The sequence below is a fragment of the Phyllopteryx taeniolatus genome, chromosome 16 (assembly GCF_024500385.1).
Source record: "Phyllopteryx taeniolatus isolate TA_2022b chromosome 16, UOR_Ptae_1.2, whole genome shotgun sequence".
In the NCBI taxonomy this organism is placed as follows: domain Eukaryota; kingdom Metazoa; phylum Chordata; class Actinopteri; order Syngnathiformes; family Syngnathidae; genus Phyllopteryx; species Phyllopteryx taeniolatus.
Window position 1 is genome coordinate 1476225 of NC_084517.1, and position 27243 is coordinate 1503467.

At 44.2% G+C, this 27243-nt stretch overlaps 1 protein-coding gene across 5 annotated transcripts in view; it reads right to left on the reverse strand.

The window, feature by feature from the left end:
• LOC133466159 (potassium voltage-gated channel subfamily C member 1-like) overlaps nucleotides 1–27243 on the reverse strand; it is a 102277-nt gene that overhangs the window by 50649 nt on the left and 24385 nt on the right. For all 5 annotated transcript variants that reach the window (XR_009784863.1, XM_061749580.1, XM_061749582.1 and 2 more), the window contains exon 2: nucleotides 602–733. Coding sequence is in view for 4 of the 5 variants with exons in the window: in XM_061749580.1 (XP_061605564.1) it covers nucleotides 602–733 (132 nt within the window). In the remaining variant the exon portion in view is untranslated. The remainder of the gene's footprint in view (nucleotides 1–601; nucleotides 734–27243) is intronic.

Genomic DNA, 27243 nt, shown 5'->3' on the forward strand with positions numbered 1-27243 from the left:
CACGCTGGAGAGACTACATCCTTCGGCTGGCCTGGGAACGCCTCGGCATCCCCCCGGAAGAGATGGATGAAGTGGCTGGGGAGAGGGAAGTCTGGGCGTCCCTGCTAAAGCTACTGCCCCCATGATCCGACCTCGGATAAGCGGTAGAAAATGGATGGATGGATGGATGGACAAAGATAACCAGCCTGATTTATTATAATAATAAATATAATTATTAATAGAGGCTGAAATTCTGAGGATTTAAAAAATTAACCGATTATCAAAACTCATTATCGATTAATTGATAAATTGTTGCACCTCTAGTCAATTTTTAATAAAATTTTATTTTTTATTTTTGTCAGTATCAAGTTATTTCAGTAACCACTGTGGGTTTTTCTTTTTTTAACAAAGGGGTACAAAGGATTTTGTCCTGACTAACCAGTGAAAAGTGGTTGTGTTTGTGGATTGAATGTAAAATTAACGTTATTTTGTAAATGTTGAAATCATTCGCAATGAACAGCATAAACCTGAAACGCCAGTCATTGTTAGGGTTTTGATCATTCATGCAATTTCGATGTTTAAGCTCACAACAGACACATTAACACATTAAAACATCAAGTACCTCCTCGTGTGTCACATTGCTACCAGTGACGTTCTCAGTCAGGTTGTATATGGTGTAGAAGGCCTCGTGGGTCTCCAGGCAGAACGTAGAGATGGAGAGGAGGATGAAGAAGAGTGAACCAAATGCCACATACTGCAGAGGAAGGGGGAAAATGGAGGGGGTTAATGCGTTTCCAATTCAAACTCATCTTTGTCTTCTTAATCTTACAATAGATGACAACAATATCCTGTCATGTCTGTGAACACTAGTTACTTTGGCTAATTCCAGCCTTAACCCTGCATTCATTTGTTCAATATTTTGTTCTTTGTGCAAGACGAGGTTTGAGGCATTGCACCATATGAAGCTGTTATGCAAGAAATTGCCATTAGGGGGTATCGCTAACACGGTGGAGAGTGGAGCAATGATGTTAGTGCAAATGTCCTCAATGCTGCAAACTCATCCATTACAGCACACGCAGCGAGAAAAGTAGTAAAACATATAAAGCATAAGCTCACTGTGTGATATAGAGAAAAAGCAATGAAGAAAAATAAGTGAATATCAAAACAATAGTGGGATGATTAGGCATATTATGTCAGGTATGCCATAGCTTTTCAATCGATCCACATGTATGCAGAGCACTCTTAAATGTTGTAAGACTATTAAACATATAGTGTATATTTATCATTGAGCAAACATCGACCACTCACTATATCCTGTATACACCGTTTAACTAAAGTATTGCAGTTTTGTTAATCACCCATGTATTTCAGGAAGCTTTTTTTCTGAGTTTGCAATTCTATTCTGTTTTTGCTGCAGCATTCTCCTGCTGCCTGCCATTCATTCCCCCATATCTCTCTCTCTCTCTCTCTCTCTCGCTCTCTCTGTCTCTCTCTTTTGCTCTCTCTCTCTCGCTCTCCCTCCCTCCCTCGCTCCCTCCTTACACCACTTTTTATATGCTGCAGTAAGATGCTCCATTGTGTGCGCATGTGTGTGTGAGTGATATTTCCCCCTTAACGGCTGAGATAAATGTCTACGTGTATTTTCGTCTTTGCAAAATAGATTATAATAACACCTGAAACAGTCATCACAAAGTATTTGTCTGTACGATGTAAAAATATGCTCCTCAAACATATTCATCATCAGGCACTTGTTTGTTGTCATCTCTGGCCAAGGACAGGCTCAATACAGTTTTTTACTTGACACTTGTCAAACTCCAAGGGGCACTAATATGGAACTGTAATGCGTTGCTGCAGTAGTATCGCATAACAAAGCACTATTGTAGTTATTACAAACAGTTTACATAATTGTTGTGTGCAACATCCTGAATCCAGATAATACAGTATGCTTTAAAATCAAGCCGATAGAGCACTCACTCTTAGGGTGGCACAACTGTGCGCCAGCGGCGGGTAAGAATGGTGTTGGTTAGGTCACTGGCGGCTCAGACAGTGGACTGGATGTGCCACTATGGATGTGTTTATAGCAGACTTAATTCGCCACCAGTCAAAGCGGCTCCTCTCATTCCCTTTAAAGGTCTTTCCACACTGCACTTGACAACGCAAAGGGCACCGTCGGATTTCTAGTTCCTTGCATATGTGCTAATGGGACAGGAATATGGAATGCCGTGTCGCAGCAGTTAACGCGACACGCCCTCGAATAGAACAATTTTCTTTTCAAGAGCGGCATCGTGGTGACGTCAGAAAGCACCTCCAATCGGAGAGGGGCTGGCGGAGTGATTTCTGAGTGTTTGGCAAACTTGTACTATAAACAGCAAGGGGAAAATGGAGGAAGTCATAAGAAATGCGGTGTCCAAGTGTCCTGAGCTTTGGAAAAATATAAAACTGACGTAAAGTACTGAGATGTCTCTGCAGTAGGCTTTCAAACTGCTCCCTGCTCAGCCTCAAAAACACCTTGAAATGCTCTTTGTAGAACTGTAGCTCATGAACAAGCTTAAACTCTCTCAGATCCTGCCGTGCCATTAATGTTATGCACCCATTCCCTTTTTTTTTTTTTTTGCTACTACTGTTCATCACCTCCTCCTCCTTACAATATGAAGATCAAGGGCTTTCTTTTGCAAGAATGACAAATACATATTTCTGAGGTGCGGTATACTTGTCTACCAGCAGGGAAAGCCACCATTACATCCTTGTAGTAGAGCTGCTATGTCAGCACTTCCAAATATGGGCATAGTTTCCCCTCCAGTGCTGTCCTTGCGTGCTGCCGTACGGACCTTTCACACTAGGAGAGTGCAGTGCGAAAATACCTTAAATGTGGCGCAATGAGAGTCCCGACTGCAACATCTCTGCTCAGGTTGGGTGGTAATGCGTGCGACTGTGCATGAGCAATGTACCATGGGTGGGAAGTGTACAGCAATTGAGTATGGATCAGAGCACTTATACACAAGTAAAAAAAACCAACTACTTATTTAGGTGTCAAAAGTGTCCAAGTTTAATGAAGAACCAATTTATAAAATAAGATGTATATTTTAACACAATGTCTTCTAGTCTTTTGCCATGTGCTTGTGTCATTTCCACAAAACAAAAGACTCTGCAGTCTCCTCCCTGATGGCAGCAGACTGAAGAGGCTGTATGATGGATGGGTGGCATTCCACGCTATGCGGAGGGCTTTGCAGGTGAGGCGGATGCTGTAAATGTCCTGCAGGGAGGGAAGAGAGGTTCCGATGATCTTCTCAGCTGCCCTCACTATGCGATGGAGAGTCTTTCGGCAGGATGCGGTGCAGGCTCCGTGCTACACAGTGGTGCAGTTGTTCTGTATGCTCTCTATGGTCCCTCTGTAGAACGAGCACATGATGGGGGTCGGGCTCTGGCTCTTCTCAGCATGCGCAGGAAGTAGAGACACTGGTAAGCTTTCTTGGCCAGTGATGAGGTGTTGCTGGTCCAGGAGATTTCCTTGGTGATGTGCATTCCAAGGAACTTGGTGCTGCGCACTCTCTCTCTGGGAGTGCGCTCTCCTGAAGTCCACAACAATCTCCTTGGTTTTCTCCACATTTAGGGAGAGATTGTTGTCCGTGCACCACCCGGCCAGGCGGCTCACCTCACTCCTGCTGTCTGTCTCTTCGCCGTTGCTGATGAGACCCACCACAGTTGTGTCGTCTGCAAACTTGATGAAGAGGTTGGAGCTGTATGTCGATGTGCAGTCATAGGTCAGCAGGGTGAAGAGGAGGGGGCTCAACACACAACCTTGAGGAGCCCACGTGTTCAGAGTGATGGTGCTGGATGTGTTTCTGCCGACCCGTACTACCCTCCCTATCAGAAAGTCCAGCAGCCAGATGCACATCGAAGTGTTGAGCTCCAGCTGGTGCAATTTGTAGCTCAATTGTTTAGGGATGATGGTATTGAATGCTGAGCTGAAGTCTATGAACAGCAGTCTGACATATGAGTCCTTAGAGTCCAGGTGTGTTAGGGCAGAGTGGTAGGCGACGGAGACAGTGTCATCGGTTGACCGGTTGGACCGATATGCAAACTGGAAGGGGTCCAAGTAGGGGGAGAGGGAGGACTTGATGTGGTCCATGACTAGCCGCTCGAAGCACTTTATCAGGATGGGAGTGAGCGCTGTCGGACGGTAGTCATTGAGACAGGAGGGAGACAACTTCTTCGGGACCAGGATGATGGTGGTGGCTTTGAAGCACGTGGGGACAACACCCTAACTCAAGGAGGTGTTGAAGATGTCCGTGAAGACATCTGTGAGTGCAGCTGCACAGTCCCTCAGAACACGTCCAGGTATGTTGTCTGGGCCCGGGGCTTTTCGTGTGTTGATCATTTCACGCTGTCCCGGGTCAGTGTCAGCCCTTGGTCACCAGGAGGAGGTGGAGTCTTCTGTGCAGGGGTTGCTGTTGTGTGCCTCAAAGCGAGCAAAGAAGTAATTTAGCTCATTTAGCAGGGAGGTGAAGCTGTTGCTAGTCTGTGGTGAGGGTTTATAGTCTGTAATGGTCAGAATAACATGCCACAGACTCCTGGTGTCACTGCTGTCACTGAAGCGGTGGGCGATCTTCCTGGAGTACTCCGTCTTGGCCTCCCTGATGCCATGGGACAGATTGGCCCTGGCTATCCTCAAGCCCTCCTCATCCCTAGATCTAAAAGCTGTGTTGCGGACCTTCAGTAGTCTGTAGACCTGCCCCGACAGCCATGGCTTCTGATTAGCACGGACAGTGATGGACTTAGTGCTGGTAACATCATCCATGCATTTGTTGATGTAGGCAGTCACAGTCTCTGTGTAGGTTTCAGCCTGTCTGAACATGGTCCAGTCTGCGGTGGCGAAACAGTCTTGAAGTGCCTCAAGGGACCCTTCTGGCAACACTCGTACCTGTTTCCTAACTGGTTGGGAGAATTTAACCAGTGGTCTGTGAGCTTGCATTAGCATAACAGTGAGCTGGTCTGAGGTGCCGAAGTGGGGAGGGGAAGGGCCTTGTAGGCCCTCTCAGGGGGGTAAAGATATCTTCCAGTGTTATTTCCCCATGTTGGAAAGTTAATGTTTGAGTAGAGTTTTGGAAACACAGCCTTGGGGTCAGCATTGTTGAAGTCCCCAGCTAGGATGAGGAAAGCATCTGGGTGGGCTGTCAGCTGTTCACTGATATGATGGTATAGCTCATTTAGCGCCTCACTCCTGTTATTGCTGGAGTTTGGAGAAGGCCACAAGCAGTATGGCAGTGAATTCCCTCGGTAAATAAAACACGGCCGGCACTTCAGAGCCATAAACTCCAGTAGCGGTGAGCAGTGCTGACCGACAAAGACTGACCAAGATAGCGTCCCGGCACCAGGCAACATTGATGTAAACACACAGTCTACCTCCCGCGAGAGTTCTGTCTGCTCAGTAGCTAACTGCTGGAACGGAATGGGGCTGTCTGGAACACTGCTGTTAAGCCATGTTCCACAAACACAAAAACACAACACTCACAGTCTTACGGGTAGAGCGGAGTAGTCAAATGTAATCCAGCTAGTTGTCCAGAGATCATACGTTGGCTAACACGGTGAAGGGAATAGCTGGCTTGTGTGGTTTAGCCGCTAGCCTAGCTCAGATACCTCCGCGCTTGCCCTATTTCTTCTGCTTCCACCACTCTGGGCGCGATGCAGGAGTGGGGGTTGCAGCTGTTGTAGGCACCCGGAGCAGACCGTAGTTCCGTAGCTCCTCAGTGAGAGTAGACTTTAACTGCGTAAAAGTAGTTCTGCTGATGTCGAACAGAAGCTTAGACTGTATCTGCACTTGGAACATGTAGACATGACGAAGACGGACTAAAACACTGACGTATAAGACGAAAAACACGAAAACACCGTTTGGGACAGAGAGCAGTGCTGCATATGCACGTGCTGCCATCTTGAGGGAAGAAGAAAAAAACCCTCATAATTTGCAAATACAAACAGTTAAGGAGATGTACAAGTAACGTGTGCCAAGTAAACTTGTCCTGTACACTTTCTGTCAGTGTAAAGGGTTGCAATATTGTTTTCTTGCTCATCAATCTTTCTTTGTCTGAAGAACCATTTTGTTGTCATTGTATACGTATACCGTATTGGTGCACAAATGGTGTGTGTGTGTGTGTGTGAGGTGCGCTATGTGGGTATGTGTCAGGTCAATGATGAAGACAGACAGATGAAGTCTTCGTCTAATCCAAAGAGAGCACATTGAGTCCCACAGCTTATTAACCATGGTCTAATTTAACAGCCCTATCTAGAGCTGTCCTGGTTACACAAACCTTCTCTCTCTCACGCACACTCCCAAACACACACCGATTAGTAGGGCTGAAAAATATTAAAGAGAAGCTACAGACCAAGGTTTTTCTTTGAATCTCCTTCCAAATGGGAGGTCTTACACCAATAAAATTGCAGTCAACAATGTCTTAGTGCAACTATATTGTTCATTCTTTTGCTATTATTTATTGGTGGGAGGAAACCATATGTGAACCCTTTGGAATTTCTTAAATTTCTCCATAAATTGGTCATAAAATGTGGCCTGATATTTACCTAAATCACAAGAATAAACCAACAGTCTGTATGAACTAATGCCACACAATTAACTACATGTTCTTATATTTTTATTGAAAATAACATAAGCACTCACAGCACGGGGAGGAAATATGCTATGGCATACCCTTAGATTTAATAACTGGTTCATCCTCCTCTGGCAGGATCAACTTCAACCAAACACTTCCTGTAGTTGCTCATCAGACATAACGAGTGCATAACAATCAAATGAATTTCGGACCATTCCTCTTGAAAAAACTGTTGCAGTTGTCACGTATAGAGAGGAGCTGGACGCAAGAGGAGGCGGAGGCAGATGTGATATGATGAACAGTTTATTAAGGAAAGGTTATGGATTTGGTCCTAGGTGGGTTGGCAGGCAGTGGCATGGAACGATAGAAGGCAGTGGATAGGACAGGCGGCTGGCTTGGCGGCAGGAATGATCCAGAACACAGGGAGTACACTGGGAACTAGGAGAGACACAGGACTCAAAAGGGGAATGAGAAATAAAGTGGCTTACTAGAAGCCAGTGGGCCGTGGTACCGCTTGAGGTAGCTGCAATACTTTGGCGAGGATTTCCGGGAACAGGCAGGCTTATATACCGGTGGTGATGAGGCTGATTGGAGACAGGTGTTGAAAACAGAGAGGGGAGGTGGGAGAGAAAGAGGACGCAAAGTGCCCTCCAGGCTCCAATAATGGAACTGCAGGGCATTATATGACAGCAGTTCAGCAATATTCCTGGGATTTCTGGTGTGTATAGCTCTCTTGAGGTCATGCCGCAGGATCTCAATCAGGTTGAGATCAGGACTTAAGACTGCGCCACTCCAGAACACGTATTTAAATAAGGAACCTCTAGACTACTGATTCTCCAAGAGCTAATTAGACTCAGTTGTGATCCAACCTGGAGTCCCATCAATGAGACAGGCTTGGAGGTGTGGCTTAAAGCTGCTCTGGCCACTTGAACACACACACCAGTTCAGAATTGTCTCTTGTCAAGAAGCATTGCCTGATGTATACCATGCCTCGCTAAAAAGATCTCCTAGAAGACATAAAATTAAGAATTGTTGACTTGTATAAAGCTGGAAAAAGTTAGCAAAGTACCTCAAAAGTATTAATATTCATCAGTCTACAGTTAGGACAAATAGATGTCTATAGATAGAGAGAGTACAAAACGTATACACAGTATTTTGTCGTCATCCTCACAATGGGCTTGATTCACGAATACGTTTGTAAGGATGCAGTATTTGTAAAATGCTCTTTGAAAAAATCTCATTTACAAAGTTCTGGACATACGTATAATAGTATTTTATATCCTATCAAATTTGAGTGTGGTGATTTAGTTGATGTGCTCTGTAGGCAAGAACAGTCTGATTTCAGTGAGTGTGGATTTTGATACTTGCTAATGGAAGCTCCTCAACCTCAACCTCCTAATCCGGCTACTGTACTTGCAGTTATTAAACCTATATGACACGTCACAGAAGAGAACATGCTTTTTGCTTCCCCACTTTCCTCAGTGGTTCTTCTCTTCATCATCCCATTCCCTCACTCCTGTCATTCATACATTATAACCTAAATCTCTTTGCTTTACCTCCTTCCCTGAGCAACTGTCTACTGTATCTTTTTCAAGCTTTCTGTCATTATCTTCCTCATCTTTGACTGCTCTTTTTTTCTCCTGTCTCTATTTCCTAATTCCTTTCTGTCACTTTTTCTTTTTACACTATTCATTTGTTTGTGTTTGTGTCTTCCTAACATCGATAGGAATCCTCCAGTGATGGACTTTCAGGGCCAGCAAGGCTATTCACTTGCAAGGTCATTCACTTCATATAATACAGGTAGCTGTAGATTAGTCAAGTAAACTCTTCTTAAAAATATTGTTTGTATGCAAAAAATGGTAATGCTCGAAAGTTCAGTTTTCTCCGCTTTGAGGTATACTGGAGAACTGGGAGGTTATACCAGCTGTAATCCTCTAGATAGAAAAGTTATCTTGGACTTAAATTGAAGCTGATAAACCTGGGAAGTTTTTTATTGTATATTTGAGGTAGTAATATGTACAACCCAAATTCCAATGAAGTTGGGTCATTGTGTTAAACATAAATAAAAAAAGAATACAATGATTTGAAAATCATGTTCAAGCTATATTTAATTGAATACAGTACAATGACAAGATATTTAATGTTCAAACTGATAAACTGTATTGTTTTTTAGCAAATAATCATTAATTTGGAATTTTATGGCTGCAACACGTTCCACAAAAGCTGGGACAGGTGGCAAAAAAGACAGTTGAGGAATGCTCATCAAACACCTGTTTGGAACTTCCCACAGGTGAACAGGCTAATTGGGAACAGGTGGGTGCCATGTTTGGGTATAAAAGGAGCTTCCCTGTATTGCTCAGTCATTCACAAGCAAAGATGGGTTCACCTCTTTGTGAACAAGTACGTGAGAAAATAGTCGAACAGTTTAAGGACAATGTTCCTCAACGTACAATTGCAAGGAATTTAGGGATTTCATCATCTACGGTCCATAATATCATTAAAAGGTTCAGAGAATCTGGAGAACTCACTGCATGTAAACGGCAAGGTAGAAAACCAACATTGAATGGACCTTTGATCCCTCAGGCGGAACTGCATCAAAAACCGACATCAATGTGTAAAGGATACCACCACATGGGCTCAGGAACACTTCAGAAAACCAATGTCAGTAAATACAGTTCGGCGCAACATACGTAAGTGCAACTTGAAACTCTACTATGCAAACCAAGAGCCATTTATCAACAACACCCAGAAACGCTGCCGGCTTCTCTGGGCCCAAGCTCATCTAAGATGGACCAATGCAAAGTGGAAAAATTGTTCTGTGATCCGACGAGTCCACATTTCAAATTGTTTTTGGAAATTGTGGACGTCGTGTCCTCCGGGCCAAAGAGGAAAAGAACCATCCGGACTGTTATGGACGCAAAGTTCAAAAGCCAGCATCTGTGGTGGTGTGGGGCCGTGTTCGTGCCAATGGCATGGGTAACTTCCACATCTGCAAAGGCACCATTAATGCTGAAAGTTACATACAGGTTTTGGAGAAACATATGATGCCATCCAAGCAACGTCTTTTTTCATGGACGCCCCTGCTCATTTCAGCAAGACAATGCCAAACCACATTCTGCACGTGTTACAACAGCGTGGCTTTGTAGTAAAAGAGTGCAGGTACTAGACTGGCCTGTCTGGAGTCCAGACCTATCTTCCATTGAAAATGTGTGGCGCATTATGAAGCGGAGACCCCGGACTGTTGAACAGCTGAAGCTGTACATCAAGCAAGAATGGGAAAGAATTCCACCTACAAAGCTTCAACAATTAGTGTCCTCAGTTCCCAAACGTTTATTGAATGTTGTTAAAAGAAAAGGTGATGGCATGACCCTGTCTCAGCTTTTTTGGAATGTGTTGCAGCCATAAAATTCTAAGTTAATGATTATTTGCTAAATAAATAACAAAAGTTTATCATTTTGAACATTAAATGTCTTTGTAGTGTATTCAATTAAATATATGTTGAACATGATTTGCAAATCATTGTATTCTGTTTTTATTTATGTTTAACACAACGTCCCAACTTCATTGGAATTGGGGTTGGATAATAAAATGCTGAAAAGTGATCACCTTTGATGACAATTTATCAGGCAGAGAGAGATTTTTGTTTTTGTATTTTGGGGTATGTTGAGGGGGATATTTGACAGCAAAAAGGCAGCAAACCCAAGAATCTTGGAAAGTTTCTCCTATATATCAGGATACACCAAGCAAAATGTTGGGGTTATATGACCATTTATGAAATTGAAGTACCTTAATATTTACAATTACATAATTTCATCGGAAGCGCTTCCCAAAAAGGTTGTTTTTTTGGGCGTCTAAAACCAAACGGGGCTGAGTTGGGGGTGGTCGTTATCAACTTGTGATGGCCCAAGGTATAAGATAACAGAAAATAATAGTGAAAGAAGGGCAGCAAGAAACATCCTGCGGAGCGGACCTGGCTCTCAGTCTATAGTGATGCATTGGAAATGTCACTGGTGAAGTGTGTAATGCTGCTCATTTACTCCCCCTGCCAATATCGCAAAAGCACTTGATGGAATTGAACCTGGGTCCCGTCCGTCACTGTCCTCAAATATTCACTGGGAACATTTTCTTTCTGTGTTTGGACAATGACTAAGGACAAGACATTACAAAACTGACCTTGAGAAACTGCCATAGTTCGTGATACTTAAAAAGGAAAATACCTTTTTGAAAAAGAAAAACAAATCACTATTGTAATTACATAACTCAGACAAAATCAAATGTCAAAATCAGACACACAATCTTACAGTCTTACAATCCATCATGTGACAGCAGTTGAACAGCAGTTTTTTTTGTTTTAATGATGTCACTTCTTTCGTAGCAGTGGTGCAGCACCCAGGACGTCCTTTTTTAGACTGCAGCACGGACACACACGTACACACGCACGCACACCAGCGCGCACACACACGCATACACACACACATTTACACAAATGCAGACAATCTCCTGGGTAAAGGTGACTTTACAACAAATTGTCTGGTTGAACAGTTGTAATGGTGTTTACCCCCAGACTACAGCAGTCTGTTTAATTACACACACAGTAGAGGAGTTATAAAGTGAGAGGAAATCTCCAGTATATGTAGCTTGCTTCTAGTAGCTACTGTGTGTCCATTAGTTGTTGTTCTTCCACTCTAACATGGTTACAATGCCTCTGTGGATATCCCATTAATTATTTCATGTTTAACCCTCGAAGGTATTGTGTAATTTTGTAGTATGTTTACAACGGTCCAACAAAAAGACGTAAATATATCACTTTTTAGTTGCCCCTCCGAATGTAAAACTATGTTTTTATGCCTCCAGCTCTTCCAGTTTTTTTCAGCCATGATTGACAAACCTACAACAGGTTGCTGGTGCAACGAAAGGAGATCAATAGGATGAAAAATAAAAAAGCATTGTCTTTTCATTATAAATCTATAGAAAACATCATCACTATTCATCTCCATGAGTTGCAGTATTTCCAGTTGCTGGGTGCATAACAAGATGATGTAGGTCAAAAATTCCCAGTGCTATTGTGGAAGACACCTTCAAGTTTCAAAAGAAAAGCTAATGCAATCCGTGACCACCCATCCAATGCATATCTAAAATACAAAAATGAGATTGGAAATTGGACGAGGTGCTTCTCCTGTTGCGAGAGACACTTCTCCATGTTTTATGCAGCTACACTGATTTGATTTTTTTTCAACATTTGCCACAAAAGTATGTGAGAAACCATGTTTGAGCGCTTGCAAGATAAGAATCAGTAGGATTCATGTTCTAGACAGCAAAAATTGTGTCCAGAAAGAAAATATTAAGAACAGCAGGAGACGAGTTTCCCTCCTTACACCTTGTGCTGCGGTACTACAGGCTACAGAATGCTGCATTGCTCTGCTCAGTGAAGAGGTAGCTGTACTACATTAAGCAGTCAAAGATCTGCCAAATATTGCCACTAGTATGAGTGTTAGGCCAGAAGTATCCGCTGCCAGAACCCAAATATTGCACATACATGGGGAGTGAATATTTGGGTTCACCCTATTTATTCATTTGTCCTAAGACTCCATCCCAATAACCTTTAATTGCACTTCATCTCCTCATCTTTGCACTCGAGGATTCTGTGGATGGATGAATTTAGTATAAGGCAAACAGTTTAGTTTACAGGTGGGGGCCTGGAGTGAAGGGGATGATTGCTTGATTGATAATTTACCATATCATTGTTTTTCTTTCATATACAGTAACTGATATACTTCTGTATAATTAGGCATGATATAAATAGAACTTTGTGTGTTTTTACAGCACTGTCCAAAGGTTTTAGGCTACCATTAGAATGTTGTTTTCACAAGGCCATAATTATCATACACACATGGAACAAATTGTTGGTACCTGTTGTGAGATTTGCCTTATGTCCATCCAAGAATGCCCTAGGTCATCCAGGAAAGTGTTGACTTATTCGGAAGTATCTTACCAGCAAGAGAGAGTTAAAAGATGTTTCTTACTGGACTGAAGGTTTGTAAAATAAAAAGATTCGTGCCAACACAACCGAAGCCTCACTCCTTTCTCATCTTATGGTGTGAGAGTTGGGGACAACACACTAACAGTGACAAAAGGATGACAAATTTGGTTCCCTGGAGTCATTTGATTTTGCCATACCAGCAGAGTGGCAGTTTTCCAGCTTTCGAGTCGCGTTGAAACCCGACCAGGAGAGCGGCGAAGTGCAAGTAATTATTCAATGGGGAGCGAAGCTGAGCTTATATATGCCTCGTTTGTGTTTCCTGCTCTTCCGCGGTGGATGTGCCACAACCGGAGTTTGACTTGAATCAAGAACAAAAGTCGGAAGTTCGAAGACGATCAGATACCGTCGTAGTTCTGACCAGAGACGATGCTGACTAGCGTTAGTCCCATGACCCGCCGGGCAGCGTCCGGTTGCAAAGCTGAAACTTAAAGGAATTAACGGAAGGGCACCACCAGGAGTGGAGCCTACGGCTTAATTGGACCCGGGGTCGGGGTGCGCTTGCATTGGGAGGAGGCAGGACGGACGGTCAGATGAACGGACGGCTGAATGGACGGCCGGCTCCGGCTGGCTGGGTGGCTGTCTCAGCTGGGTTGCCCACCACCACCACCCTGTGCAGCATGCCCTGCAGCCCCCGAGGCTAGACCCACTTGGTCTGAAGCAGGGTCGTTGCGTGCTCGCTTGCGGTGGGGGAGGCAGGACGGTCGGATGGATGGACAGACGGCTGGATGGACGGCTGGATGAACGGCTGGATGGACAGCTGGATGGATGGCTGTCTCCGGCTGGGTGGGATGGCTGTCTCGGCTGGCTTTGAACTTTGAACAGAGAGTTCAACAGGGCTTGAAACCGTTGAGAGGTAAACGGTTGGGGTCTGTGCAGTTCGTGCGGGGTATTCAACCCGGCGGTCCGCCCGGGCGTCCGCAGAGCATGAGCATCCCCTTCCCTCTCCCGTCCCCGCCCCTTCCCTGAGGTGGGGCAGGGGTTTTGGCGGAGGAGAGCCCAACTCTCGGCAGCCCAGGCCGCCGGGCGCACTTCCCCCGCTGTGGTGCCACCAGCTTATCCTCCTCCCCCCCTTAGCTCCTCCGCGACCCGCTCCGTCTACAGCGCTCCCCCGCCCGGACCTCGCCGCTTCCCCCGGGGCCATGGAACAAGTGCTCGCTGCGCCCTCCTCTTCCACGAGGAAGGGCCCCCCCTGCCCCAGGTGCGGCTGTCCACCAGGGCTCAGTGAGTCCTCGACCTTGGCGGGTACCGGCCCACAACCAGGCATCAGGGGTCTGCAGCGATGTCGGCAGCCTACCTGACCCATCTTGAAACACGGACCAAGTCGGAGGGTTGGTTGACGACACCTGAGTCGCAATGAAAGTGAGGGCCGTTTTCGGGGGCCCTAAATGAGTCTCTTAAAGACGAGTTGGCCTCCAGGGATGAGCCAAGCTCCCTACATCAGCTGATTGATCTTTCTATCAGACTGGATTGTCGTCTCCGTGAGCGGCGGAGGGAACGCAACTCGAGGTCACGGACTTCCTTCTCCACAGCACTCCACTCTCAAATCCTCCTTTGAGCCGCAGACTTCGTCACCAGCCCCACTTCCAGAGATCGGTGAACCCATGCAACTTGGACAAACAAAACTCTCAGATTTGGAGAAAACACGCTGGAGAACCTCTAATTTGTGCTTGGTTTGTGGCAAGGCGGGCCACTACATTGCAAATTGTCCCATATGTCCATCAAACTGGCAGACTGGTGAGTCAGAATGCAAGTTCCTCCTCTTCTGTCTGTTTTCAGATCTCTGCTACCATCTGCTGGAATGATGTGTCTCTGCTCGTTTTAGCGCTAGTAGACTGGAGCTGACGTCAATCTCATTGACCACCGCCTAGTTAAGCAGCTGAAAATTCATCTACAGGCTCTGACCAATCCCAAGAATGCCGCTGCCCTTGATGGGGAGCTGATCACCCATATCCAGCAAGAGACTGCTCCTGTTTCCCTCAAGCTATCAGGTAATCATCTTGAGACTTTAACTTTTCATGTCTTCAAGTTATGAAACTTGCCGCCGAGAGAGCTGTTCAAACTGCCAAACTAATTCTAAAACAGCCTGACTCCTGCCTTGCCTTGATGTGTTATCGCGCTACACGGATTGCCACGACTAGGGCAAGCCAAGCTCAACTCATGACGAGACCACAAATCCGTACCACTGTTGCGGTACTGGAGGAGACACTACTTCCACGGCCACCTGACCAGAACTTTATCAGCTAGAAGGATGCCGTTGCGAAGGAGGATTATTCTTTACTATGACCAAAACAATGGATACAGCCAACAAATAAACAACTCTTTCCTGTAGGCCAGTCCTAAATGTTATTATGAATTGATATGAATAACAAATCTTTTTTTTTTACTATTTAATTTTAAAAAGAACAACTTGCAATCACAGCAGAATATTGACTTATCGATTTAACTTCATGCCTTGTGAAAATGAAATACTGTATAATATATGCCAGTAGCAGTAGCACTGCGATCAGTGTCAGCCAAGTATAGAGATAAAGTGGAGAGTGATATAAGTGATACTTTACATCACCAAGATGTAAAAAAGTGTTTGAAATATTATATTATTATTATTATTATTATTATTATATTAAATGTGGCGGAACGGTGGACGACTGGTTAGCACAGCTGCCTCAAAGTTCTGAGGACCAGGGGGAAGCAGTGCACCATCAACACGGTGTATAGTGGGGATGGGGCACTGCTGACCTCGACTCGGGACATTGTGAGTCGGTGGGGAGAATACTTCGAAGACCTCCTCAATTCCACCGACACGCCTTCCCATGAGGAAGCAGAGTCTGTGGTCTGTGAGGCAGGCTTTTCCTATCTCTAGGGTTGAGGTCACCGAGGAGCTTTTTAACCACCTCGGTGGCAAGGCCCCGGGGGTGGATGAGATTCGCCCAGAGTTCCTAAAGGCTCTGGATGTTGTGGGGCTGTCCTAGTTGACACGCCTCTGCAACATCGCGTGGACATCGGGGACAGTGCCTCTAGATTGGCAGACTGGTGTGGTGTCGATCCCAGATCTCAGATTCAGGAGGAGCAATGTGGTTTTCTTCCTGGCCGTGGAACAGTGAACCGTTCTTCACCCACGGCAGTGTCCTTGAGGGTGCATGAGAGTTCGCCCAACCAGTTTACATGTGTTTTGTGGACTTGGAGAAGGCATTCGACCGTGTCCCTCGGGGAGTTCTGTGGGGGTCCTTCGGGAGTATGGGGTGCCGAACCCCCTGATACGGGCTGGTCGGTCCCTGTATGACCAGTGTCAGAGTTTGGTCCGCATTGCCGGGAGTAAGTCGGACTCGTTTCCGGTGAGGGTTGGACTCCGCCAAGGCTGCCCTTTTTCACCGATTCTGCTCATAACTTTTATGGACAGAATTTCTAGGCGCAGCTGAGGCGTAGAGGGGTTCGGGTTTGGTGGCCTCAGTATTGCATCTCTGTTTTTTGCAGATGATGTGGTTCTGTTGGCTTTGGCGCGTACTACTAGTCACTTTAAACTGCATACATTTCTTGAAGTCTCTGCCTTTGCACAATGGTCATTGCACCGGACTATTGTTCAATTAGTCATTTCAAACTGCTCTAATTGCTACATCTTTTTGCTAAATTGTCAAGATTAGGAAAAAATAATAATTGTACCGGCATTACCACATTACTGGTAACCTTTTATTGCTCAGTGACTGTGTTTTTTATATCTTTATGTCTCAAATCTATTCTCTGTCAATTGACTGTCTGTTGTCATACGAGAGCAGCTCCAACTACCAGAGACAAATTCCTTGTGTGTTTTTGACATACTTGGCAAATAAAGATGATTCTGATTCGGAATGGTTGTTTGTTTATATGTGCCCTGCGATTGGCTGGCGACCAGTTCAGGGTGTACCCGCCTCTCGCCTGAAGATAGCTGCGTTAGGCTCCAGCACGCCCACCACCCTTGTGAGGATAAGCGGTACAGAAAATGGATGGATGGATGGATATTAAATGTTGATTCAAGTTCTTATCAATTACAGTAAAAGTGTTAAATTGAATCACTTATTTGATAATCTCAAGAAGAATCTTTAGGACTTTACATAGAATTTTCTTATATTCAAACTTTTTAGTTGAAGATAAACCTTAATATTCCAAATCTTTGGCGGTAATTAGTAGGCTAACTTTAGTTGTCAGATAATTGTAAGAGATTTCAAAAGCAGGACCAAGTGGTCGAAATTACATCAGTGGGGTGGGGATGTGGTCTGAACTGGTTCGAGCCAGTGCTGACAACCAAAGTGGGAGTAGCAGCTTGTGTGAAGAAGCCAGTTAGCTAGCTGCGATAAATAATGTGAATTGCAGGACATATTGACCATTGACACGTCAAACCTACATCACGTAAAAAATCTCATGTCAACTCGAGTTGCCACTTTTATGACTTGCAACTAGCTTCCCAAGAAGACTTAAGACTTTAGACTTGGTCGTTGACTTTGACTTGAACTACATGATTTGATTGACAAGTCATCTCATTTAGAGTTGGAAATCTGCATTTTAATTAAGACAGTTTGCCTTTTTTTAATGAAACAAAGAAAGAAAGAAACTTTTCGGGCGCTCATGCGCGCCAACCTGGCAACACAGTTTGCATTGCTGCACACTTGCCAGTGTGAAGCAGCCACCCGCATGTACAACAATGCAAGGAGTGCCAAGGATAATAAAATTTGGATTCAAGGATTATGTCGATGAATGCGTAAGACGTGTTGTTGCTCACGGTCCATTGTGTGGATTGAAAAAAAAAATAGGTGTGCAGACCATTGCGGGCACTACAAGGTGCCAGATCTCTTACAGGTCTGCTGTATCGGATCACTTTGCATTACGATAACAGCGATAAAAAAAAAACGTCGTTGACAAAAGTGCGTGCCACCATTAGTGAGTATACTACAAATTGTGAGTAACTACGTGTGAATATAATTTTCATACTACTGAACATGTTTATTGAAGCGTCACCGTCAAAATGTCATCTGTTGTGTCGGTTCTGTGATAATGCTGTCTGCACTGTGTTTAAAATTGAGACCACAATATATGAAACAACCTTTACTCTAATGACAGTTGTCAATTGTCCAGAGTCAGTGCTTCTAAATCAATGGTTCTTAACCTTGTTGGAGGGACGGAACCCCGCAAGTTTCATACGGAGTGCACGGAACCCTTCCTAATTTGAAAAATAAAACATAGTTTATTTCAAATTCACGAATGTGAATTTTGCTGTTGCCATTCCCCTTGGTAAGTGCCACTCTCATATCAGAGAAACGGACTTCGTTGTTAAAATTCCCAACAAAGTCTGTTTCTTTTCTTTGTTATTTCTACAATCCTCAAAAAGGGTTCATTTGTAAGAGTACATTTTTTGGGCTGTTTTTTTATTATTTGATGCGCTGTCTGATGGCACAGCAATGCTAGTCAAGTCAACTGTATCGTTGAAATGTTGTTAAATAAAGATAGTTTAAAAAAGAACAAAGCATTTCAACTCGAGGCGCAGCACCACAATGGTAAATGCCAATTTTGACGCTCCCTTGCGTTTTGAACATGAACAAGGCATTCAAAATGCAGTGTAAAAAGGCTTTTACGGCTAAAGCACGCACACGCGGTGTGTGTCGAGTCCTCCGTCGAACCCCAGCGACTGCCTCACCCAAACCCTGGGGTTCGATCGAACCCAAGTTAAGAACCACTGTTCTAAATGAATAAACCCGATTAAGTGATTTAATTAATTAGTGGACACAGGAGGAATGCAGATCTTGTTCACATTACTTTTTTTTTAAGAATGGCAACATTTTTATGTCATGTATTATTCCCTGAATTACAAATCTTTCATTCTCCATTACCCCATTAGGTACACATCTAATTATATTTGTCTTTTGTTTGAAGGTGCTCTCTTAAGAACCGTAGGAGTTACAAGGCTGTCACGACTAAGTACACAGCAGAGTTTGTTCATAAATAAATTTGAGTTAAACTGAGTTTGAAATACAACTTTAAAATAATTCAGAACAAGAAATTCAATCATCCAGTTTACATTAGAAAAATCTCACAAAAAAACACATAATAAAAATGTCCCAAAAACTATGAAAAGGTAAATATTTATGCACTCCTCTGAATTTGCTTAAATTTTTTTAGTGTGCAATCTGGGCCTGTTTAGTTAAACATAAAGCTGATTTAACCACAGAAAGTACCTGTTTGACTTATTCTGTTGTATGAATTCGAACAGGTTAATTTTACCTTCTGGAAGAGCATTTAATTGTTCTTCCTGTCACTATATGTCGCTGGCAAAGATAGACAAACAAAGATATATTTGAAATTAATAATATCCATCCATCCTCAACACCACTTATCCTGTTCAGGGTCGCGGGGCGCTGGAGCCTATCCCAGCTGACTTAGGGCGAAAGGCGGACTACACCCTGAACTGGTCGCCAGTCAGTCGCAGGGCACATATAGACACGGACAACCATTCGCACTCACATTCACACCGTCACTGAGTTGGAACTGAACCCACAGCAAGTCAGGCGAATGTGCCATCACTGACGAAATTAATAACACTTTTTGAATAAATTAAGTGAAAGTGGATGATTCCCTCTGGCACCCCTGATGATTTCTCATGGCACACAAGTGTGCCAGTGCTCTTGAGAGGGGTTGGAGTGTCTTCCACTCTGGCGTTGCCCACAGTGAGAGGCGCCGAGCAGGTGTGGGCATACGTATTGCCCCCGGCTGGGTGGCTGTACGTTGGGGTTCACCTCGGTGGACGAGAGGATAGCCTCCCTCACACACAACCCTAGTGAGGATAAGGGGCAGAGAAAATGGATGGATGGATGTTCTGTAGTTTATGAAGGACTAAGGGGACATCCATTTGTGTGCGTATAGGAAATTAATGAAATGGCTTTCGTGTTTGCATTTTTATGGGACAGTGTCTCCGAAAAATGTTGAGCATCAAACACTGAAGTAAAGAAATTTCCTGAAGGTGCTTTAACTTTCTGTCGTCTGTTGTCTTTCTTTGCTTCTTGCTGACTCTCTCTGCCCAATAAGGGTGTATGAATGTGCATGTGTGGGCATGTGGGAGTGAGAGAGAGTATGTGTGCGTGTACGCACAAGAGTATATGCATGTATATATCTGATTGGATTCAGAGAGAATAGAAAGCACAAAAGGAGATGAAAATAGTCACAATTCATACATAATGGTATACTTGTAATGCAGAAATTAAAGGTTTAAGGTATAAAATAATTATCCTGATGAGTTGTTTCTATGTGCCCTGTGATTGGCTGGCGACCAGTTCAGGGTGTACCCCGCCTCCCGCCCGAAGATAGCCTGGATAGGCTCCAGCAGCCCGCGACCCTAGTGGGGATAAGCGGTAAAGAAATGGATGGATGGATAGATGGATGGATAGAGTGGTGAGTCTTGTGGTTGCCACAGCAAGCCCGGTGTGAATGGGTCACATGGCTAAATGACTGTAGTGTCGATTCAGTGCTTGAGTGATAATAGTTTCATGAATTATTAAAACTATATTTGCATCAGGAGTATAATTAATAACTATAGTAAGACTTAAAGGTCAGAGGACAAAGATGTTATGGGGTCAGTTAATATTAGTATTTGCATTGTTTATATGTTATGTAATACATGCACGTCACTTCCAGCAAGTTATCGATAGTTTAACTAGAAATGAGGTGTTTATTATGCGTACTGAGAACTCCCCGAACATACCCGAAGATCGAGACGCCGGGGTGTAGTTACTCTATCCACCGCAAGGACTACCAGAAGTGACGTTGCAATACCCAAACACAGCGTGCTACACTCAATACGCAATGGTGAGCAATGTGTTGGAATATGAGGAGGAGGTGGATTTCGACGTACAGGAGTATATGTTTCAGTGACACGGCACAAGCTTTTACATAGTATGTAGTATTCCTATATATTGTGTGCCACTCGCTCGAGTAGCTTTATAACGCGCCGCCAGAGAAAGTCTTTGCCGTGTCTGTTGGCTTGTCATATAGGCAAAAATACAGATGACAGAACTGAAAAGTACTGCATGGGTCTTTTTTTCCTACTGCCTAGTGCATCATAACCATAATAGAGTCATAGGTATATACAAGGAAATCATCACCTCTTGTCTGCGCTGCTTCGCCGCTGCACCAAAGCGGCTGTGAGATTTAGTTCTCTTGCTGGCGGTTGAGATCCCAATGGCCGTAGGAAATATGGCACCTCAGCTGGTTTCAGCCTGTGCCTAACTACACCTGTGTATTCAATGCTTTCTGTTAAGTCTTTCTCAAAACACGCCTGTTTGAAGTGATCAGCACAGAGTTTAGAATGCTTGCTCGGCACCAATAGCTGACTACGTTTCTTCCCCTGTCGATTGACTTTTCCTAACCACCGGTCACATATTCCTTTTTCTCTTGGAAAGCCAAATAAACTCTTGCCACTGCCTGAACCATTTGTACAACGAAATGCCACACAATAAACCAATTTGAAACCGGTCAATCATACGATATACAAGGACGGGAACAACAGCATGCAGTAATCCTGCACAACGCCGAATGAACAGGCTGTTTGGCTCGTGTGACGTCACAGCCGCCGGATGGAGCCGAAGACCGGAAGCCGCTAGATGCAAAAAGCAGAAGGCGCATTCTGCATCATATTTATCGTTTTAACTGTTGTATATCTGCTATATAATCACTTCGAAATGGCAGATGTGGTTTTTAAAGAGGTTCTAGAGTTATCAAGAACATTTTTAACATCTTTGTCCTCTGACCTTAAGTGTAGAACAGGTTAAATTATCATAACTGGGGGGGGCAGGAACAGCTCTCCCTTTATCACTATGTCAAGTGCAAGCACACAGCTACACATACCTGAACGCAAACACACGTGCGCGTGCACACGCACACACACATGCACACACACACACACACACATAAGCACATATACATAATCGATACACTTTGTGCTTTGACAGACTGGAAATGAATAAGCACAGAGTAAGGCTGAAAGGAAATCACTGCATTATCAATGCAGAGCAGGAAGACAAACAACCAGGTTTCTAGCATGCGTGTTTGTGTATGTCTGGGTATGTGTGCATGTCTAGTGCATGCAAGACAAAAACAGCACACTCTGCAATAACGATAAAAGACCTGCTTAGAATGGAATAAAATTGACTGTCTTTCCCTCCTTTCTTCAGCCCCTCTCTCCCATATCACAAACAAGGCTGTTTTAGTGAAATATACTGTACATTCAGAAGGAAATTGTTATGGCCTACTTCAGCTACAAAATGGAGCGAATGTGCATCTAACCAGTGTATTTACTGAAAAATCAACACTGAGGAGGTGTTGACTGCTGTGATATGTGTATCTATCCTTTATTGCATTTCCTTTAATCAGAAAGTACAAATACAGTAGTATTCATAAAATCCGGCCGTAGGGGTTCCTGAAAAATGTATTTAACAAGGTCTATGTATCACTGTGGTATCTGTTTGTTACATGTCCCAGTTGGAATATGTCAACATTATTTCTTAGCTCTGCATTTGCATAAACCACTTGTAGAACATGAATTCCATATTTTATTTTAAGAAAATCAGTTTCAAGTACAACCCCAATTCCAATCAAGTTGGGATGTTGTGTTAAACATAAATAAAAACAGAATACAATGATTGGCAAATCATGTTCAACCTATATTTAATTGAATACACTACAAAGACAAGATATTTAATGTTCAAACTGATAAACTTTATTGTTTTTAGCAAATAATCATTAACTTGGAATTTTATGGCGGCAACACGTTCCAAAAAAGCTGGGACAGGGTCATGTTTACCACTGTGTTACATCACCTTTTCTTTTAACAACATTCAATGAACGTTTGGGAACTGAGGACACTAATTGTTGAAGCTTTGTAGGAAGAATTCTTTCCCATTCTTGCTTGATGTACAGCTTCAGCTGTTCAACAGTCCGGGGTCTCCGTTGTCGTATTTTACGCTTCATAATGCGCGACACATTTTCAATGGGAGACAGGTCTGGACTGCAGGCAGGCCAGTTTAGTACCTGCACTCTTTTACTACGAGGCCACGCTGTTGTAACACGTGCAGAATGTGGTTTGGCATTGTCTTGCTGAATGGGCGTCCATGAAAAAGACGTATGTATGTATGTAACCTGTATGTATGTATGTATGTACCTTTCAGCATTAATGGTGCATTCGCAGATGTGTAAGTTACCCAGGCCATTTGCACTAACACAGCCCCACACCATCACAGATGCTGGCTTTTGAACTTTGCGTCCACAACAGTCCGGATGATTCTTTTCCTCTTTGGCCCAGAGGACACGACGGCCACAATTTCCAAAAACAATTTGAAACACTTTTCCACTTTGCATCAGTTAATCTTAGATTAGCTCAGGCCCAGAGAAGCCGGCGGCGTTTCTGGGTGTTGTTGAGAAATGGCTTTTGCTTTGCATAGTAGAGTTTCAAGTTGCACTTACGGATGTAGCACCGAACTGTATTTACTGACATTGGTTTTCTCAAGTGTTCCTGAGCCCAGGTGGTGATATCCTTTACACATTGATGTCGGTTTTTGATGCAGTGCCGCCTGAAGGATCGAAGGTCACGGGAATTCAATGTTGGTTTCTGGCCTTGCCGCTAACATGCAGTGATTTCTCCAGATTCTCTGAACCTTTTGATGATATTATGGACCGTAGATGATGAAATCCCTAAATTCCTTGCAATTGTACGTTGAGGAACATTGTCCTTAAACTGTTCGACTATTTTCTCACACACTTGTTCACAAAGAGGTGAACCTCGCCCCCTCTTTGCTTGTGAATGACCCCTTTTATACCCAATCATGGCACCCACCTGTTCCCAATTAGGCGGTTCACCTGCGGGATGTTCCAAACTTTTTTACCACCTGTCCCAGCTCTTTTGGAACCTTAAATTCTAAGTTAATGATTATTTGCTAAAAACAATAAAGTTTATCAGTTTGAATATTTTTAAATATCTTGTCTTTGTAGTGTAGTGTATTCAATTAAATATAGGTTGAACATGATTTGCAAATCATTGTATTCTGTTTTTATTTATGTTTAACACTACGTCCCAACTTCATTGGAATTGGGGTTGTATTATAACCCTTGTCAGCACACCATTGATGGAGCACAGTTGGCCCCGCGCTTTACCACACCTTTGCACACCACTGCAAATGTATTCCACGATAATAGAACTGCGAGCACCTATGAGTGGGCCCTCGCATATTGTCCATATTGAGGTACTGGCACATTGGGGATATTTTGAAAATTAATGCAAATGGAATTCATACATTGGGGGTGTGGCAAAACACCAACAACAATTTATGGAAGGTGTTTTGTGAGAAGAAAATAGCCCTTTACAGTATTTTACTTAAATACACAAATATGAAGAGGTTTTCATGGGTTCATGAGAGGAAGACGTATTTTATACACCTCTTGTATTGAACCCTATTAGACTACATATTTTTTGTGTGGCAATCCTTCATGTTACATTTCTAATCCAGCCACATTTAAAGCTGAATGAATAGTCTGTCTGACAGACGAGGCACAAGCCGCACCAAGGTGGGCAAAGAGCCGCATGCAGCTTGTGAGCTGAAATTGATATTGTTTATATATTCCAACATTTATGAAGTTTCCTTTAAAAACACAGCAACCCACACGCTCGCACACACACACTCACACACACACACACAAATACTAACTCCTTGGTCTGATAATAACAGTAGACAAATATGTAAAATAATGTAGAAATACAGAAAAATCATTTCAAGGTTAAACTAAATTCAATGCTCCAAAGAGCACAGCGGTCTTTTACATACTGTAGGTAATGCCATGTCAAGAAACCGTAGAGGAAGACGTTCCAGAAGGTCAAGTATAAAATATTGGGCAGGTTATGTGTTGTGTCTGCTCCACATACTGTACAGTAAATTATACTGCTTGCAGAAATGAAGAGGTTTCTTTTTTGTCACTTTGTCATGAAGATTAAGCTACTGCAGGCCCACTGTGCTACAGCCATGTTCCATGGGCAATGAAACTTTTGTATGTCATAGATTTGACTTTGTTTAGGAGCAATGAAAAACAAACAATAAAAAGTGAATAGGGAAGTGGTGGTCTAAAGCAGGATTCCTGTTTTGATGGGCAGTTCTGTACAGATGCTTGTTACAGGGATGTTTTCATTGGTTGTTTGTACTTTTTGACAAGACAGGCATGAGAACACGGAGAACCTAATTATGTTAAAAAGTACAAAAATTCAAGGTTTTGATCGGATATCAACTATATGGTATGAAGCAGTGGTGGGAAAACTACGCCCGCGGGCCACATCCGGCCCGCCAAATCATATCAAAATCATGACTGCATTCATTTGACCTTGTCCTGTAATGCCGAGTGGTTCCACCAGGTTTTCCTGTAATACCGAGTGGTTCCACCAGGTTGTCCTGTAATGTCCAGTGGTTCCACCAGGCCGCGCAGTATGTACAGTGATACATTGACTGGATTTTGGCTGTTCTTTTTTTACTCTGCTACTGCTCTGAACCCTTCTTCAACCCTGAGAATTGCCACAACAAAATTAACACCAGACTTTGATGCACTGGCAAAAAAAAAGGTGATCAACAAAACAACACTGTTCCCATTAGAAGTATTAACATTAAAGTAGTATTAACACTACAATGCCTTTTTCTTTTGTGGCCCCATAGTAAAAAAGTTTGTCCACCTGTGGTATAAAGGATAGTAAGGATTCCTAACCACATTCTGAGGCTGGGCCACAAAACTGTAGGTATAATAAAAGTATGATACTGAACCGAACTGAACTGAACTTGTGCTACCTGTCTATGAATAAATATTCATATATTATTATTTATATTATTTTAATATCGTGGTGGAGGGGTTCACGTGTCCCGATGACCTAGAAGCTAAGTTGTCTGTGGCTTTATGCCTCTGGCGGAATCATTCTTGGCAAACAGGTCGTAGGTGAGGGACCAGACAAAGCACAGCTCACTAAAAGACCCCCTATGAGAAGTAAAAATTATTGAACCACATAATTTTTCCCTTCCCCCTCTGGAGCCAGGCCAAGAGGTGTGGCTTGATGCCGAGTACCTGGTGGCAGGGCCTGCAACCATGGAGCCCGGCCGGGCACAGCCCGAAAAGGCGACGTGGGTTCCCCTTCCCATGTGCTCACCATCTGTAGGAGGGGCCAGGAGGGTGTCAGCTGGGCGCCGGCCAAAGGCGGCCTTGGTGGTCCGATCCCCAGCTACAGAAGCTGGCTCTAGGGATGTGGAATGTCATTTCTCTGCCAGGGAAAGAGCCTGAGCTGGTGTGTGAGGTCAAGAAATTCTGACTGGAAATAATCGGCCTCACCTCAAGAAACCGCTTGGGCTCCGGTACGAGTCTTCTAGTGAGGGGTTGGACTCTCTTCCACCCTGGACTTGTCCACGGTGAGAGGCGCGGAGCAGGTGTGGGCATACTGATTGCCCCCAGCTTGGTGCATGTACATTGGGGTTCACCCCAATAGACGAGAGAGTAGCCTGCCTCTGCCTTTGGGGAAGAACAGGTCCTGAATGTTGTTTGTGCCTATGCACCAAACAGCAGCTTAGAGTATCCACCCTTTTTGGAGTCCTTGGAGGGGGTGCTGGAGAGCCCTCCCGCTGGGGACTCCCTTGTTCTGTTGGGGGAATTCAACACTCACGTAGGCCCTGGAAGGGCAACTGGGAAGAACGGCCCCCCGATCGGAACCCGAGCAGTGTTCTGTTATTGGACTTCTGTGCTCATCACTGACTGTCTATAATGAACATCATGTTCAGACATAAGGGTGTCCACATGTGCCCTTACCACCAGGACACTCTAGGGCTCAGTTCTATGATCGACTCTGTGGTAGTGTCATCGGACTTGCGGCCATATGTCTTGGACACTCAGGTGAAGAGAGGGCCGCCTGGAGCTGTGGTGTAAGGTGGTCAGTGCCTGTTCTAGGGCTGTCTTGGTTGACACGCCTCGGCAATATCGCATGGACATCTGGGACAATATCTCTGGATTGGCAGACCGGGGTGGTGTTCCCCCTTTTTAAGAAGGGGGGCTGGGGGCTGTGTTCCAACTCCAGGGGGATCACACTCCTCAGGCTCCCTGGTAAGGTCTATTCAGGGATACTGGAAAGGTCTGTCAGGAAGTCGAATCTCAGATTCAGGAGGACCAGTGTGGTTTTCATCCTGGCCGTAGAACAGTGGACCAGCTCAACACCCTCACCTGGGTCCTCGCATGGGAGTTCGCCCAACCAGGCTACATGTGTTTTGTGGACTTGTAGAAGGCGTTCGACCGTGTCACGCAGGGATTCCTGTGGAGGGTACTCCAGGAGTAAGGGTACAGGACCCCCTAATATAGGCTGTTCGATCCCTGTACGATCGGTGTCAGTTTGGCCCGCATTGCCGGCAGTAAGTAGACCAACATTCCACAGGCCACAATCAACAACCTGAACAACTCTATACGAAGGAGATGTGTTGCTCTGTGTGAGGCAAATGGTGGTCACACCAGATACTGACTGGTTTTCTGACCCTCCCAGACCCCCACAATAAAGCAAAACTGCACATTTCAGAGTGGCCTATTATTGTGGCCAGCCTACGGCAC